This window comes from Canis lupus, chromosome 19 (assembly GCF_003254725.2).
Source record: "Canis lupus dingo isolate Sandy chromosome 19, ASM325472v2, whole genome shotgun sequence".
Classification (NCBI taxonomy): domain Eukaryota; kingdom Metazoa; phylum Chordata; class Mammalia; order Carnivora; family Canidae; genus Canis; species Canis lupus.
This window is the reverse complement of record NC_064261.1, coordinates 38,553,447-38,571,569: the sequence shown is the minus strand read 5'-3', so window position 1 is coordinate 38,571,569 and position 18,123 is coordinate 38,553,447. Positions and strand designations below refer to the sequence as shown.

Below are 18,123 nucleotides of genomic sequence, written 5' to 3'. Positions count from 1 at the left end.
CACGTATAAGTGAAATCATATGGTATTTACTTCTCTGTCTCTGATTTATTTCACTTAGCATAATACCTTCTGAGATGAGCATTTTTGTTACTTTTATTTTACAGAGAAAGAAACTAAGGCAGTTAGAGGCTAGGTAACTTACTCAGGTCTTGTGGCTGATACATGGTACCAGTCTGTTTGCCTCATACTGGTAATGAGGTCATTTTTGTGCCTGGAACTTGACCTGAGCATGTGTGGTTGAGTTTACTCACTAAGTAGGGAGGTCTAGGACATAAGGGGGATGGGTTAGACACTTTGGAACTCCAGGATCTCCTTGAAATGACAAAGCCAACTTGGTTCATGGTAACTCCTTGTCATTTGTTTAAGCCATGTTATTGACGCAAGATAGAGACTAGTGAGGATGCTAAGTCTTGCTAACCAAACGTGCTGTCAGCCCCAGAACATCACAAATCAGCTGAGGGCAGGATGCTCTCCTGAATTCCCTGAGAGACCAGCAGCCCCCCAAAAAGACTGTTTAGAATGAATGATGGATTGAGTTAGTCACACAAATGAAAATATCCATTTGGACTCACAACTGGCTGATTTACTTTTTGAGCTCCTTAGTAATTCATAAACCCAATCCAAGTGACTAATAAAATGACTTGCAGCTGAAGGCTTGCCCATATTGTGCTGAAACAACTTAGGTGCACAAGTGAATAAATTCTCTTTCAAAGCCCATTAAAGTTTCTAGAAAACATTCCCTGCATCAGCTCAGCCCCTGCAGCCAATAAGCTTCAGGGAGTTCAATATTTAGAGGAACATTAACTCTTTCAGGTTATTGGGAGTCAGTTTAACAGATAACCCCCTCACAACTGGTGGGTGGTATCCATAGATACAAATATGGAAAAATTTTTGTTTATGGTCAGAGCTCAATAAACATTAAAGGAATGAATGATCAGTGATTATAGTGCCTGGTGAGTACACCAACATCTACTTAATCCATTATTGAAGATTTTGCTTTTACAATGAAAATAATAGAAAACAATACTATTATAATTCTAGGAGGGAAGTAAGAAATAAAAAAAAATGCAATTGAATATAGAATTATGCATCTTGATCCCTCATATGAAGAAAAGCAGATTTAGTTGCAGAAAAAAGGGCAGAAGAAGACTGGTAGAGAGGACCATGGGACTGTGGACACTTTGGTTGGATACTCGAGAGGTGAAAATGGCACTGAGTTCCTGAAAATATATTTTATAATGCAATATTTCAAATGTAGAAAATTGTAAACAGTAGTACTATGAACTTCCATATACTCACCAGCTAGTTTCATTAGTTAGCATTTTGATGGCATTGTTTTTTGTTACATATTTTAATTATACATTTTCAAAATATATGGCTTAAGTATAACAATTGAGGACTGGTTAAATAAAACATATCCATATATTGGAATATTATGCAGTTATTTAAAAATCATGCATTATGAAAATTTTTATTTAGATTGGAAATTTTTTTTTAAAGTTTTATTTATTTATCTGACAGAGAGAGCAAGAGCACAAGCAGGCATAAGAACAGAGGGAGAGGGAGAAGCAGGCTCCTCACTGAGCAGGGAGCTGATGCAGGGCTCAATTCCAGGACTCTAGGACCATGACCTGAGCCAAAGGCAGATGCTTAACTGACTGAGCCACCCAGCAATCCCTAGATTGGAAATTGTTTTTTTTTTTTTTTTTTTTTTTTTAAGATTTTATTTATTCATGAGAGACACAGAAAGAGAAAGAGATGTGGGACTCGATCCCTGGACTCCAGGATCAACGGGACTCCAGGATCAACGAGACTCCAGGATCAAAGGCAGGCACCAAACTGCTGAGCCACCCAGGGATCCCCTAGATTGGAAATTCTTAATTAGGATGTGAAATCATGGGCAGCCCCAGTGGTGCAGCGGTTTAGCGCCGCCTGCAGCCCAGGGTGTGATCCTGGAGACCTGGGATCGAGTCCCACGTCGGGCTCCCTGCATGGAGCCTGCTTCTCCCTCTGCCTGTGTCTCTGCCTCTCTCTCTCTCTCTCTCTCTGTGTGTCTCTTATGAATAAATAAATAAAATCTTTAAAAAAAAGGATATGAAATCACATGTGTAATAGAATTCAGATTTCATTAAAATATATACAGAAACATGCAAACAAAAAGTCAAACAAAATGTATAGTAACAGTAGTTATTTATCGTTGGGTAGTGGGATTATGGGTTATTTTTGTTTTCTTCTTTATAATTTTCTGTATTTTCCAGAATTTCTTCAAAAATCATAATTTTGAAAAATCAGCATTTTTTCTAAAGCAAAATAAGTACCTTTTTCTTCTTCTTCTTCTTCTTTTTTTTTTTTGCATGTCACTAACATGGCCTTTTGTACCATGGCTGGGATGAGGGTAATATTTCAGCTTCCAAATGAAAGAGTAGAAAGAGAGCATGAGGGGATAGAAAGTAAGAGAGAAATGAGAGATTTCCCTGAGCTAACTCTGAGCTGGCCTGCCAAGCATTTCCACGTGTCCCTCTTCTAGTGGAATAGCCCACTCCTTTTGGGGAAACTCTTTCCATATTTCCTGCAATATGCAGCATGTTATCAGGCATCTTCTTTCCCCTTGCCATGGAAGTGGCACATTCATATTCTGGCTTCCTGCACCCAGTGCAGTGCCTGCTGCGTGTTGGCTGAGAGATCATGGAGTACTTACTGCGTAGAAGGGGAAGAGTTCCCGTGCATTCAGGTCCCACTCGTTGATATGGGAACCAATCTGGACCCCGGGAAAGCCCAGCTCCTTCACACAGCGCTCCATCTCCTTGACGGCAAGCTCAGGAGCCTGCATGGGCAATGTCCCCAGGCCCACAAACCTCCTGGGATGGTTCGCAACAGTGGCAGCTAAGTTGTTGTTTAAAAGCTGGCACAGGTCTAAAGTGTCCTGAGGTTTGGCCTGGCAGAGATAGGTAAGGGAAAATCATATCATTCACAACCTACTTCTTTAGATATTTCCTCTGAACAACAACACTTGTCCTGGGCTCAATCATTTGCCGCTATCCATGGCTTTTATCCCTCAGCAAGCTGGGGTACAGACTGAAATAGGCACTGGCTGAAGGAGACCCAAAAGCCAATTACTGCAAAAGTAAAGAAAACTGGTGGTATATTACCGATTAATTAGAAAAATTGAAGCTATAATCAGAAGGGATGGACACAACTACTGGACCTGTCATCCACAGAAGAGATGGAATGAGGATGGGCCAGAGCTCCCCATCCACCCCAGTGCAGACAGGGGCTGATAGGGCGGCCCAGGGAGCACAGTAGCTCCCTATGCAGGAGTCTAGGCCTGGTGAGTGTCCCACATCACCAGTAGCACACCTCCTTGTCATGCCTCATCATGGGATGCCAGGATGCTCACAGACCCCTCCTGTCCCTGTCTGTGTTCCTTTCTGCTCTTCCTGTTGGCAGTGACACTCAAGAGCTACCTTAGCAAAATGCTGATGCAGATGGTTTGCTTTCTCTTCCCCTAACTCTCCCTTCTTTGTTTTTTTCTTTCCTTTTAACTTCATCCCACCCCATTGCCAGGTGTTTAGTACTCTCTTGAAATTCCAGTTGTTCAGTCAAGAGTATAAACTCTAATAAATTTGTGCATATTAAAACCTTAGAGAATTTTTATTTAAAAAAATGAGTCTAGAGGCACCTGAGTGGCTCAGCTGGTTAAGCGTCTAACTCTTGATTTTGGCTGAGGTCATGATCTCAGGGTGTGAGATCAAGCCCTTTGTTGGGCTCCACGCTCAGGAGGAAGCCTGCTTGAGATTCTCTCTCCCTCTTCCTCTGCCTCTTCCCCCTCCTTGAGCTTTCTCTCTTGCTCTCTTTCTCTCAAAAATAAAAAATGAATCTAATCCCAGGAACAGATAAAGACTGAAACACTAATACTGGAATATGAGCACAGGTGAGGAAAGTATATGTAAGCAGATGGTATTTCCATTGCTCCTAAGTCACAACACAAATGAGTATTCTCTTAGTTTAGCAGATACTTAGTGCATCCCCAGCTATGTACAAAAATGACCTCCCACGGGTTGTGATCATGCCTGCAACTCAGTGCTTGACTCTTAATCTCTTGGAGAGAGATATCCAACCATAGGAATACCATTTTGAATTGTGTGTTTCCCCTGGAGAGGCAACATATTAGGCCATTATTACTGTTCTCACTCCCCAGTCATTATCATCTCAGAATAATCTGGCTTGTCAATTTCTGAGGACGGCATTGCAGGAATGAATCATGAGACAGGTAAGTTCTTTTTTTTTTAATTAAAAAAAATTTTTTTTATTGGAGTTCAGTTTGCCAACATATAGCATGACACCCAGTCCTCATCCCGTCAAGTGTCCCCCTCAGTGCCCGTCACCCAGTCACCCCAACTTCCCGCCCACCTCCCTTTCTACCACCCCTGTTTGTTTCCCAGAGTTAGGTGTCTCTCATGTTTGAGACAGGTAAGTTCTGATGGAATTAAGATTGAGTCTAGAATTGCCCTGTCCAATGGAAATGCAATCCACACATTGACACGTGGCTCCTGGCTCCTGTTCCGGACCGTGCGGGTCTAGAGCAAGAACATGATTGGGAAGAAAGCCTGGGAGGGGACACTGCAGTGTGAAAAGCTGGGGGTCCCTGGTGATCTCTAAAGGGGAGGAGAATTGGGGGGCAATGTCAAGACTTGAGATACCTGTCTACTCACTAGTGAGCTGGATGTGAGCCTTCGCCCACCAAGGAGATGGTCTGAGGTTTCACACTCACCCAGTAACTAAACATGACGGGGACTGTGGAAAGGGCTTGCACGGTCACTCCTAGACACAGACACAAAGAAAGGCAAAGGTGATGAGAAGATTAGTCTGGGCACTCCTCCTGCATTTTCTAGGGCCCAGCAATCTCCATCCCCGCCCCCCTGCTGCTCCTCCCCGCCACCCCCCCCCCCCCCCCCCCGCTTCTCTCAAACTCTCTGTCCCAGACCTCCCGTATCCCTCAGCCCCAGGTCTAGGGGAGAGGTGAAGGCTGGACAAAAATGAGCTCATTCAAGAAAAACTAATTGGCTGCATTTGTCAAGGGCTATTTCTACCCCCCTTCCTGTGAAGTTTTATTTAAGCAAGAAAAATTTCTCCACCAATTTTTCATCTTAAATCATGTATCACAGAGAGTGCTTCTCAGCCACCTTCCCTTTTAATTAATCTCTGAAGTGAGCACAACTGGAGTCCCACTGTCTGGAATGCCCAAAATGAGTTTCCGGGGTAGGCCCCAGAATCCAGCAACTAAGATGCCTCGAATCTCTTGTCTCTAAGCTCCTGGAGCTGGGGTATCAAGAGAGATGCTGTCAGACAGCACTGCCTCTTCTTTCCCTTGTAGCCACATCCAACCCACAGGGAAGTTTTGTTAACTCCACTCCAATTCCTTTCATCGCCCACCACTCCCACCCCCTGCTACTACCTTGTCCAAGCCCCCAGCATACATGGACCACTGCGGAAGCCCCAAACTGGTTTCCTACTATCATTCTTGTTCTCTTATAGTTTATCCTCTACCCAAAAGTCAGAATAAGGCTTAAAACTCAGATGAAGTCACTTCCTTGCTTAAAATTTCCAAGGACTTTTCATCACATTTAGAGCAAAATGTAGACTTGAACATGGTGTGGAAGGCCCCACACAGTCTCTCCCAGGGCTCACATTGTGCTTTGTTGGCCCTCTGCCTTTTGGAGTACTTTCCTACCCCAGGACTTTGCACTGATATTCCACCTGCCTGGAATGTTCTTCCTTTGGATTATCACAGGGTGGGTTCCTTTTCACCCTTAGGTCTTGGTTGAAATATCAGCTCCTCACAGAGGCCTTCCCCAACTCCAGCCACTGTCTCTCCCACTTCCTTCCTTTCTGTGTACTCAGTCATTATTGTGTTTAGTTGTTTACTCTGTGTCTTCCCCTACTTGAAGGTAAATACCACATGAGCCTGACTGTCCATGCCATGTCTCTAGTGGCCAGAGCAGTACTTTGGCATGTTGAACAGACCCAATAAATGGAAGAATAAATCATTATTTAGTGAGGACTAGAGACTGCAGTGTTTGATTAGAGAGCATTGTTAAAACATCGTCATAATATTTATGTTCACTGATTAGTATGAGCTCCTTTCGATTGTAAAATCTTTACGTTTTACCTAAATACTTTTGCTTACATTACTCTATTTCATTTCTGTATTTTGTAGATTAGATATAAGGTCATATGGCTTGAAAGTGGTGGAATAAGGCTCTTCTCCAGCCTTGTTCCTTCCCTATGTCCCAGGGGCCATTGCATATCACATATTTCAGATTAAAATTGTACTACTTATGTGTCAGTTGGATTAGATACATGTTTTTTTGATCTCTGAGAACTGAAAGGGAAAGAAATAAATCTAATCCAATTGGATATATATATTATAATATATTATATATATTATATATATTATATATAATATAATATATATATTATATTTTTTAAAACAGGGGGGTTTGACCCTATGGCATAGCACAACATTTCCTGACTTACCTGTTGATTAAAATAGTGAGGGGGATCATTATGAAAACAAATGCCTAGGCCCTCCCTTGAGCATTCTGATTCAGTGGAGGGGGCCCGAAAAAGAATTTTAGCAGGTGATCTTTATCCTGAAAGAGTTTTGGTGAGAGCTTTTCTGGTAGAATGAGAGAAATAGCCCTAGGTATAATCCTAGCTCTGCCATTTACTATGTGATCCTGAGCAAATAACTTAACCTCCTTGCACCCCTTGGGTAACAATAGGTACAATACCTGCCTTCTAGAGATGTTGAGGGAGGATAAGATGTGCATATACTTCTGACTTCCCTGGGGCCTCTTAGCCTCCTTTATGCAGAAAGGACTAGATCCCTCACCAATTCTGACCTTCCTGGGTTGATCCCAGAACCAGCTTCAAGAGGAACTCAACCTAGTTGAGGACTTAAGAGTTATCTATCTATCTATCTATCTATCTATCTATCTATCTATCTATATTTTGATCTCATTATTATCTTATTTTTTAGTCTTTCTCAGCCCAGTGTTGGATCTTGTGGTGAAGTAACCCAGGGTCTGCCAGTTACATTTTCCTCCCCAGGAAGATGGCATGGATTGCTGGAATCTTTTGTGCTGGACATCTCATCATTTTATTTTCTTACCTCCATAGGGTATAGTTATTAAGCCCCTGGAGCCAGATTGCCTAGGTTCAAATTCTGTTTATGTCCCCTGCAAACTGCAGTGTGATCTTGGCAAACTGCTTAACCTCTGTCCTTCAGTTTCTTCATCTATAAAATGGGCAAAATAATAGATACTATCTCCTAGGGTCGTTATGGGGATTAAGTGAGTTAATGCATGGTAGGGACTGAGAACAGAACCTAGCACAAAGTAAGTGCTCAGCCAGGGTTAGTCACAGTGATTCTCATAAGAATAGCCATGGAATGAATCACAAAACAAAATGCAAAGGAGACACACTTCATCTAAACTGTAGTCATAGCAGTGGTCTAACAACCACTCAAATGAGCCATTTGAGTCTCATTTCTACTAGTTTTCTACTTGAAATGGTGGGTCCTTCCTCGAGATTTTCCTTCCTTCCTTCCCACCTGCCTTCCTTTTTTTTTTTTAATTTAAATTTTATTTTATTTAAATTCATTTAAGTAACAGTGTATTATTGGTTTCAGAGATAGTTTAGTGATTGGTCAGTTGCATATAACACTCAGTGCTCATTACTTTAAGTGCCCTCCTTAATGCCCATCACTCAGTTACTGCATCCCTCACTCCCCTCCAGCAACCCTCAGTTTATTTCCTATAGTTAAGAGTCTCTTATGGTTTGTCTCCCTCTCTGATTTTGTCTTGTTTTTCCCTCCCTTCCTCTATAATCCTCTGTTCTGTTTCTTAAATTCCACATGAGTGATATCATATGATTATTGTCTTTTTCCGATTGACTTATTTTGCTAGCATAATACCCTCTAGGTCTATCCATGTTGTTGCAAATAGTAAGATTTCATTTTTTGATGGCTGAGTAGTATTCCATTATATATATGTGTGTGTATGTGTGTGTGTGTGTGTGTGTGTGTGTATATATATATATATATATATATATAATATATGTATACATATATTCCATTAGTATACCATATCTTCATTATCCATTCAACAGTGGATGGACATCTGTGTTCTTTCCATATTTTGGCTATTGTGGACATTGCTGCTATAAACATTGTGGTGCAGGTGCCCCTTCAAATCACTATATGTATATCCTTTGGATAAATACCTAGTAGTGCAAGTGCTGGGTCATAGGGTAGCTCTATTTTCAACTTTTTGAGGACCCTCCATACTCTACCATCTTACAGTCCCAGAGTGGCTGTACCAGCTTACAGTCCCACCATCACTGTAAGAGGATTCCCCTGTCTCCACATTCTCACCCACATCTGTTGTTTCCTGACTTGTTAATTTTAGCCATTCGACTGATATGAGATGGTATCTCATCATGGTTTTTATTTGTATTTCCCTGATGCTAAGTGATATTGAGCATTTTTTCATGTGTCTGTTGGCCATTTGTATGTCTTCTTTAGAGAAATATCTGTTCATGTCTTATGCCCATTTCTTGACTGGATTATTTGTTTTTTGGGTGTTGATTTTGATAAGATCTTTATAGATTTTGGATACTAGCCCTTTATCTGATGAGACATTTGCAAATATCTTCTCCATTTCTGTTGGTTGACTTTTGGTTTTGTTGACTATTTCCTTTGCTGCGCAGAAGCTTTTTATCTTGGTGAAGTCCCAATAGTATATTTTTGCTTTTGTTTCCCTGGCCTTTGAAGATGTGTCTAGCAAGAAGTTGCTGGGGCCAAGGTCAAAGAGTTCACTGCCTGTGTCCTCCTCTAGGATTTTGATGGATTCCTGTCTTACATTTATGTCTTTCATCCATTTTGAGTCTATATTTGTGTATGGTGTAAAGAAATGGTCCAGTTTCATTCTTCTATATGTGGCTGCCCAATTTTCCCAGTACCATTTGTTGAAGAGACTGTCCTTTTTCCATTGGATGTTCTTTCCTGCTTTGTTGAAGATTAGTTGACCATAGAGTTGAGGATCCATGTCTGGGTTCTCTATTCTGTTTGTTGCTCTATGTGATTGTTTTTTTTTGTTTTTTTTTTGTTTTTTTTTGTTTTTTTTTTTAAGATTTTATTTACTTATGTGATCTATTTTTGTGCCAATACCATATTGTCTTGATTACAGCTTTGTAATGGAGCTTGAGGTCCAGAATTGTGATACCACCAGTTTTGGTTTTCTTTTTCAACATTGTTTTGGCTATCTGGGGTCTTTTGTGGTTCCATGCAAATTTTAGGATCATTTCTTTCACTCTGTGAAAAATGTTGATGGTATTTTGATAGGGCCTGCATTGAATGTGTAGATTGTTGTTGCATTTCTTTAGAATGTTCCATTTCTTTGTGTCTTCCTCAATTTCTTTCATAAATGTTCTATAGTTTTCAGAGTGCAGATCCTTTACCTTTTTGGTTAAGTTTTTTCCTAGGTATCTTATGGTTTTTGGTGCAATTGTAAATGGGATCAACTCCTTAATTTCTCTTTCTTCTGTCTCATTGTTCATGTATAGAAATGCAACTGATTTCTGTGCTTTGAATTATATTTTGCCACTTTCTGAACTCCTGTATGAGTTCTAGCAACTTTTAGGTGGAGTGTTTTGGGTTTTCAACATAGAGCCTCGTGTCATCTGTGAAGAGTGAAAGTTTGAATTTTTGGCTGATTTGGGTGTTTTTTATTTCTTCTTGTTGTCTGATTGCTGAGGCTAGGACCTCCAGTACTATGCTGAACAACAGTTGTGAGAGTGGGCATCCCTGTCATGTTCCTGACCTTAGGGGAAAAGCTTTCAGTTTTTCCTCATTGAGGATGACATTTACTGTGGGCTTTTTGTAAATGGCTTATGTTATTGAGATATGTTCCCTCTATCCCTACACTATGGAGAGTTTTATTCAAGAAAGGATGCTGTATTTTGTCAAATGCTTTTTCTGCATCAATTGAGAGGATCATATGGTTCTTGTCCTTTCTTTTATTAATGTGGTATATCACATTGATTTGTGGATGTTGAACCACTCTTGCAACCCAAGAATAAACCCAACTTGGTTGTGGTGGTGAATAATCCTTTTAATGTACTGTTAGATCCTATTAGCTAGTATCTTGCTGAGAATTTTTGCATCCATGTTTATCAGGAATATTGGTCTGTAATTTTCCTTTTTGGTGGGGTCTTTATCTCGTTTTGGGATGAAGGTGATGCTGGCCTTGTAGAAAGAATTTGGAGGTTTTCCTTCCATTTCTATTTTTTTAAACAGCTTCAGAAGAATAGGCATTAGTTCTTTTTAAAATATTTGGTAGACTTCTCCTGGGAGGCCATCTGGCTCTGGACTTCTGTTTGTTGGGAGATTTTTTGATTACTGCTTTATAATTTCTTTGCTGGTCATGGCTCTGTTCAGGCTTTTTTTTATTTCTTCCTGTTTCAGTTTTGGTAGTTTATATGTTTCTGGGAATGCATCCATTTCTTCTAGATTGCCTAATTTGTTAGCATATAATTGCTCATAATATGCTCTTATAATTGTTTATATTTCTTTGGTGTTGGTTGTGATCTCACTTTCATTTGTGATTTTATTTATTTATTTGGGTCCTTTCTCTTCTTGATGAATCTAGGTAGGGGTTTATTGATCTCTTATATCCTTCCTTTGCAATCTAGTCATTCTCTCTCTTTTCTCAGCTTTCTTATGCTCTATCATTTTTGTCTTCTATGTCACTGACTCTCTCTTCTGCCTCATTCATCTTAGCAGTTAGAGCCTCTATTTTTGTTTATTGTATCTTAGTAATACCCTTTTTGATTTCAGCGTGATTAGATTTTAGTTATTTCTCCAGAAATGGATTCTCTAGTGTCCTCTATGCTTTATTCAAGCCCAGCTAGTATCTCTATAATCATTGTTTTGAATTCTAGTTCCAACATCTTACTTATATCCATTTGATTAAATCCCTGGCAGTGAGTACTGCCTTCTGTTCCTTTTTTTGGGGGTGAGTTTTTCTGTTTCATCATTATGTCCAGAAAAAAATAGATGAAAGAAAAATGCTCACTAAATAAATCAGAAGATAACAGAAACCAAAAAAGAAAAGTAAAAAAAGAAAAAAACCAAACAAGAAGTAGAACAGAACAATAAAGTAGATCCTGGGTGTATTTTGGTCTTTTTTTTTTAGAAGAAACTAGATCTCAAAATAGGAAAGAAAAACTTATATATATATAAGTTTTATATATATACATATATATATATGTATATATATACATATATATATCTTATATATATATGTATATATATATACACAAAGATAAAATTGAATACAATGAAAGGAAACCAAAAATGAAAAAACCATAAATGTAAAAATAAAAATTAAGAAAGATTTAAGAAAAGAATTGATAAAATAGGAAAATAGCTGAAATGAAAAAAAAAAACACTGAAAGACTAAAGAATAATAAGAAAAAACCCACAAATGCTATATATTGTTTTTCCCCAGAGAAAAGCTTTGCAGTTCTTTATGATTGCTAAAGTTGGTATTAGCCAGATGTTCTTGCTGATATTCTGGGGGAGGGGCCTGTTGCACTGATTCTCAGGTGTCTTTGCTGGGTGGAATCACACCCCCATTGCCAAGGGGCCAGGCTCTGTATAGGCAGCTCTAAATTGCACTATGTGACACTGTTTTGCTCCCTGAAGGCTGTCAGCACTGATTGGGGGGGGATGAAAATGGTGATGCCCCAATTTCCTGCCCCAGAGCTGAAAGTTTGTGCCCCCACTCTAAAGTGAGCCCTCACAGAAAAGTAATCACTCTTATGCCCCTGGTTTCCATCAGGACTCTGTTCACCCAGCCTGTGACCCAGCATTTCTATCTCAGGCACGTGATCCTACTTTGAGTCTCCAACCGCTGTAGACTCCTGTGCCCCAGCAGGTACCACTGCTCCTCCAAAGGGAGGTAGAGGGGTCTCCCCATGGTGCTGCTGCTTCCTGGGCCCTGACTCTTGGAAAGCGCGTTCATCTGGCTGTGCTGCAGTTTGTGTCAACACTAAGCAGAAAGCTCACTCCTGGGTTCGCTGTTTGCAGCCAGCTTCCTTGCTCTGATGCTGCACTCAGGTACCCTCATTCTTTCTGTGACCCCGGGGATCCTGAGATCTCACTCTTCCACCTAGGATTCTGTCCTGCTTCGCCACCTGAGCATTTTTCAGGTACACTTCTAAAAGTTCCGATTTTGCGAATTTGCCACTTATGACACTTTCCAATAGCCAGCTTACGGGAGGCTCCCTCCCCGCCATGGTTTATCTTTGATATATCGCCTTGGATTCATGTCTCTGCACCTCCTATCTTGCAAAAAGTGGTCACTTTTCTATTTGTGGAATTGCAGCAATTATTTTCTCAGATCTTCAGTTAATTTTGCAGATGCTCAGAATGATTTGATAACTATCTGGCTGAATTCCAGGGACCAGACAAAATTAGGGTCCCCTACTCCTCCATCATCTTCACTCCAAGCTTCACATTTAGAGCAAAACTTTGCTCTTAGCTCTGGGCCTGGAGAGCTTTTTCCCTCTTACTCCTTCCCATTTCCATATACTGTTAGAACAGGGGCATATACTCTGTATTCTGTGGAATGGTCTACAGAGGTGCTTTAGACTTTCTGCAAAAAATCAACTTAAATGACATTTAAATATATTTATAATTGTTAAAAAAATCCATAGAGAAGTACCTGGCCAGAAGTATCCTAGACCGAATTCTAACATGCCAGAGACTACCTTCTCATTTGGGGCTGGCAGGTTAACTTATTTTGTGCAGGCTTTGGAATAAAATATCTTCTGCTATCTTTGTATGTATTTGAAGTTCTTATAAATTTACCTTTGGTTAAGATGATGATAGTTCTAAGCTGCTCTTTTATTTGTGTATTTGCATTGTTTTCCTGTTTGAATCTAGACCACCCATGTCAAAATTTAGGCCTGATGACAGTGTTGTAGTGGTGAGTTCCCCATCACAGCCCATGGGCATGGCTAACATGTTGTGTAGAAGGTTCAGTGCATCTTCTTGGAGCATATACTCCTCAGGTCGCACAGTCAACCAGGTAGTATTAAGTGAAAGCACAATGTGGCTATCATATCATATTTTAGATAGTCTTCAAAATTCTTTTAAGTTGGGGGGACTATTTTTATTTTATTATTTATTTATTTATTTATTTATTTATTTATTTATTTATTTATTTTAAGATTATTTATTTATTCATAGAGACACAGAGAGAGAGAGAGAGAGAGGCAGAGACACAGGCAGAGGGAAAAGCAGGCACCATGCAGAGAGCCTGACATGGGACTCATCCAGGGTGTCCAGGATCACACCCTAGGCTGCAGGCGGTGCTAAACCACTGCGCCACCGGGGCTGCCCCTGGGGGGACTTTTTTTTAGATGTAAGATGAGGAAAATCAAGCAGTTCTTAGAAATTGTTAGTGATTCGGCTTTGAAATAAGGATTTGCTAATTCTCCTCTTTCAAATTTCTGGATTAGTTTCATTGTAGAGTATTCTGAGTTTATATGATTAACTTTCTTTTTAACTACTCCCATTTCTACATTCTGTGTATGGTGTACTAAGACAAACTGTAGAAACACTGTGGATCCTGAATCTGACTAAGCAAGCAATGGGCATCCTTAGTTTATGACTTCTAATTTTTATGGTTTTATTTGACTTTATAGTAAGTAAATACATTTGAACTTAAAATAATAAAATACTACTTTTATCTTTTTGATGATGTAGCATTCTACTTTAAAACAGGGTATACCTAATTTTAAAAAGTTTAAATCCACACTCTGAAAGTATTGAGTAGAAGCAAATCTGAAATAGTCTGTCCTGTGGAGAAAAGGCAATTGGAAGTTGCTGTCACATTAAGCACATAAAGTGGTCAATAGACTTTTAGAGGCAGACGTTATTTTTATATTAGGTGCAAACATTGGTAGCATTTCTCGTCATAAGTACCTGTTTGGTCCATTTCTCTAATACGGACTTCTGGATCCCAGCAGTTCTCTTGGACCACTCTGAAGACCTTCCCATCCTTCAACATTTTTGCTTCTCCCTACGGCAGAAAACTCACATCAGTAAAAAGGTACCTAAGCTTACTTAGATTTATTCTTCCTTGTTTGCTTTGGAGTATGGTTCTTCCCTAACATTTTTAGGGAAGACATTTTACTTAATCCTTAAAGAAGTAGAAGTCTGTTCATTTAACATTTTACTTAATCCTTAAAGAAGTAGAAGTCTGTTCATTTAACAGGACTCAGCTTTCATCCTTATGCCTTAATGTTGGCCTGGAATGGAAGAGGTGTGCTCTGTGACTGTCAGTAGCTGGACACAGAGAGAACAAGGTCATAGTCCTGGCCTTGGGGCTGCATGTTGAGGATTGCTGGTCATCTTGCTGATCTCAATTGATGGCTATAGGACCTGAGAGGATGGCCCAGTGTCTGGAAAACTCCAGATCCACAACATTTTAGATTTGGAAAGGGCTTCTGAGTTAGACCATTCAGTTCAACCCTCTTGTTTTATAGAGAAGCAACAGATGGAGAGTGACAGTAAATAATTTGTCTAACAGAGCAAGATTCACTGATGTCAACACCTGCAGGAGGAGGTAGGCAATGAAGTGAATCAGTATGAAATTTGGTGCTGAGCTGCTAGCTGCTAGCTTCCACTGGGCATCATGCCTACCTATGTACACTTCATTTAATACTCAGTTCAGGGGACCCCCTAAATTGGACTTCAGTTTGTGATCCCTAAAGAAAACGGAAGGGTCTGATCCAGGTCCCTGAAATCAGAGTGATCAGGTTCAAATCCCATTCTACCACTTACTGTATAGCCTTGAGCAAATTACACAACATCTTTGAGCCTTGATATGCTCATCTTTAAAATAGAAATAATAATATGATTTACCTTAAAGGGATCTGGTAAGCATGAAATGGGATAATCCATATAAGGCATTTAGTAGAGTTTCTGACACACATTAATTACTCTAAGTATTAGTTATTAATGATTATGGCTGTCTCCTGATATTCCCCTGCTTTGAGGTCACATCACCTCTGGTGGTGCTTCAGAGCCTCAGGATTGCCCTAGGGCCCTATGTGATGGCTGAGTAGGCATGTGGTAATCAAAGGCCTTGAGCTCTGCTTGGTAAAATACTTCACCTTCTTTCTCTTCTTGGCTTGATTGTAAGTTGCACACAGGCCTTGCCATGGCTTCCTTCTCCATCCTTCTATATCATAGACAAGACCTTCCCCATGTCATGCATGGAGAAGGTTGACCACTTTTCACCTTCAAGTGTGGCAGCCCATTCATATCTGGCATGAATAAGTAAGACCTCACATTTATGTTTTCATTTTTCATGGCTGGGGGAAAAGGTTAGTGAACATTGACTTGTCTATCTGAGACAGATGTCCATACCTAGGCAGAGCTGAGTCTCTTGACATCAGGACATCAGGATTTATTTGCCTCAGTTCCCATCCTTTGTTGACCTTGGCAGCATCTGCACCACCTTTCCAGACTGGGGAATCTCCTTCGAGAGTCTTGGTGGAGGCAGGTCCCTTCTGATACAGCTCAAAAGCCCCAATACTTACTCTTCTTGCCCCAAGCTTAACCAATCATTGCTTTTTTTTTTTTTTTTTAAGATTTTATTTATCTATTCATGAGAGACACACAGAGAGAGGCAGAGACCTAGGCAGAGGGAGAAGCAGGCCCCCCGGGGGGAGCCCGATGTGGGACTCAATCCCAGGACCCCAGGATCATGCCCTAAGCCAAAGGCAGGTGCTCTACCACTGAACCACCCGGAAGCCCCCAGTGCTTGGTTTTCAATCAAAAGCAAGTGATACAAAAAGACAGGGTCAGTGAATCTTTTCTGCCAGTGATTCCAACAGTGGCCACATGCTGTGTCCATTAGCAGTGGGACTGGTGGCTGTGTCCAATGTCTAGCTGGGAGGCAGCAGCTCCCTAGCCAAACTAGTCCCGTGGTATGGCCTTGGTTGTGGCTTCAGTCACCTGCACATCTTATAAGTGTGGTTCCCTAGGTATTTGTAATTCTGGAAGGGCTTGAAACACTTGAAACCAATTCCTTTTCTGCTTAAACTAACCATTATTGGTTTCTGTTGTTTGCAACAAAGAGTCCTGAATGATACTGACTATACAAATAGAATATAGGATCTCATGTCTTTCCATTTAGTGAAGAAGGAGGGATAGGAATGATGGTAAAAGAAAAAGTCAGGGGATCCCTGGGTGGCGCAGCGGTTTGGCGCCTGCCTTTGGCCCAGGGCGCGATCCTCGAGACCCGGATCGAATCCCACGTCAGGCTCCCGGTGCATGGAGCCTGCTTCTCCCTCTGCCTGTGTCTCTGCTTCTCTCTCTCTCTCTCTCTCTGTGAGACTATCATAAATAAATAAAAATTTATAAAAAAAAAAGAGAAAGTCAAGAAATAAACTTTTTTTTTTGCAAATTAAAGGTTTTATTTTTATTTTGCTCCTCCTAAACAGGAAAGCTTAATTACCATATAATACCCAGAATTAAAAAAATAATAAAAATAAAATAAAATACCCAGAATAGCAGAGTCCTGAAAAAGCATGCATCCCAATGAATCTGAGTTTAAATCTCATGAAATTACTTACTGCTAGTAGAATTGGCTAAGTTAGGGAATTTTTGAGTTGGAGCCTCACCTTTTCTATCTGCAGAATGTGGACAAATATATTTGTCATGCTTGTGACCACCCAGCATCTTTGGAACACTTCTATGTGTGAAGAAATTTTATGAGAGAGAATCCAGATTTCACTTTCCAAGCCTCCCTTGTGGCAAGGATACTAACATGCATGCAGAAGCTACCTTCTGATATGGGTGTTGTCTGACAGCTCAGCAGCATCAGCATGAAAGTGAGCTTTCAGTCTGTGGCCAGGTGGGATGTCACTTACTCTTTGCTGGAGCGGCCCCCCAGATATGATTGGGCATCATGTATGTTAGCGCAGCCTCTGGGTTTGATCTCTTGTCCTCCCAGGAGGTTTGTGAGCTGCCTTTCTATTTAAGCAAGCTAGAATGCATTCTTTTGTTTGCAACTAAGAGTACTGGATGAAACAGAAGATTCAATAATAGAATATTTGTAAAGAACCAAATCAGAGAACACGCACAATCATTTCGGGCCAGATATTACCATATATTGTAAATGGCAAGGGAGGAAATTGGGTTTCTCTGGGAGATGCATGAATAAGTTTTGGTTTTAGATAAAGTAGAGCACACTGAAGCAGAACTGGATCATTTAGTTCAACTCTTGCATTTACCAGTAAGTCCATAAAATGCACTGGCTTGTCTAAGATTATGGATCCATTTTCCACACCACTTATGCTGATATTAGTAATTGGTGTTTATTTACCAGGCAAAGGTTAATTACTATCATTTCCTAAAGAGTCTGATTATCTCAGGGGGTTGCTCTCATTACATGGCAGGAGAATTGGACTTACTAAATTTCTCTTTCCACATCCTTCATGCTGGATCCATAGTAAGGCTAATGAATGACAGCAATGGTCAGTAGAACTCTTTCTGAGTAAAAAGTACCACAAAGCAGCTGTGCTCCTTAATAGCTTCCCTTTGTATTGCTTCTTCAACCAGAATTTTGGGACCTGACAACCATTGGGAAAAAAATCAATTCCTGATCCCTCTCACTTTACATTTGGGAACCCAGTGTCCCTAAAGGGCTGTAGATGCCTTAGAAGACAGCACTTGATCCTGGAGACCCAGGATGGAGTTCCATTTTGGGCTCCCTGCATGGAGCCTGCCTCTCCCTCTGCCTGTGTCTCTGCCTCTCTCTCTCTCTCTGTGTATCTCTCATAAATGAATAAATAAAATCTTATATATATTAAAAAAAAAAAAAAAGAAGACAGCACTTGTTGCTGTGGGAGAGACGGAGGGGTTTTTAGGTTCTGTTTTTAATGTTGACCTCAATATCAACCAAGATCTTAAAGTAAACTAATAACCAAGTAACTGGAGTAAGCTGCTCTAATATATTCAACCCACAAACAAATCCTGTT

At 40.4% G+C, this 18,123-nt stretch overlaps 1 protein-coding gene across 3 annotated transcripts in view; it reads right to left on the bottom strand.

Annotated features, from left to right (window-relative positions):
- Positions 1-18,123, bottom strand: part of ACMSD (aminocarboxymuconate semialdehyde decarboxylase) — a 66,286-nt gene that overhangs the window by 31,134 nt on the left and 17,029 nt on the right. For 2 of the 3 annotated variants that reach the window (XM_035702369.2, XM_049097332.1), the window contains exons 2-4: positions 14,057-14,153; positions 4,772-4,821; positions 2,699-2,935 (exon numbers count right to left, since the gene is read on the bottom strand). In XM_035702369.2, the coding sequence (XP_035558262.1) occupies positions 2,699-2,935; positions 4,772-4,821; positions 14,057-14,153 (384 nt within the window). Of the gene's footprint in view, positions 1-2,698; positions 2,936-4,771; positions 4,822-14,056; positions 14,154-18,123 lie in introns of those variants that run through there. The other variant, XM_049097333.1, reaches the window with a different exon arrangement.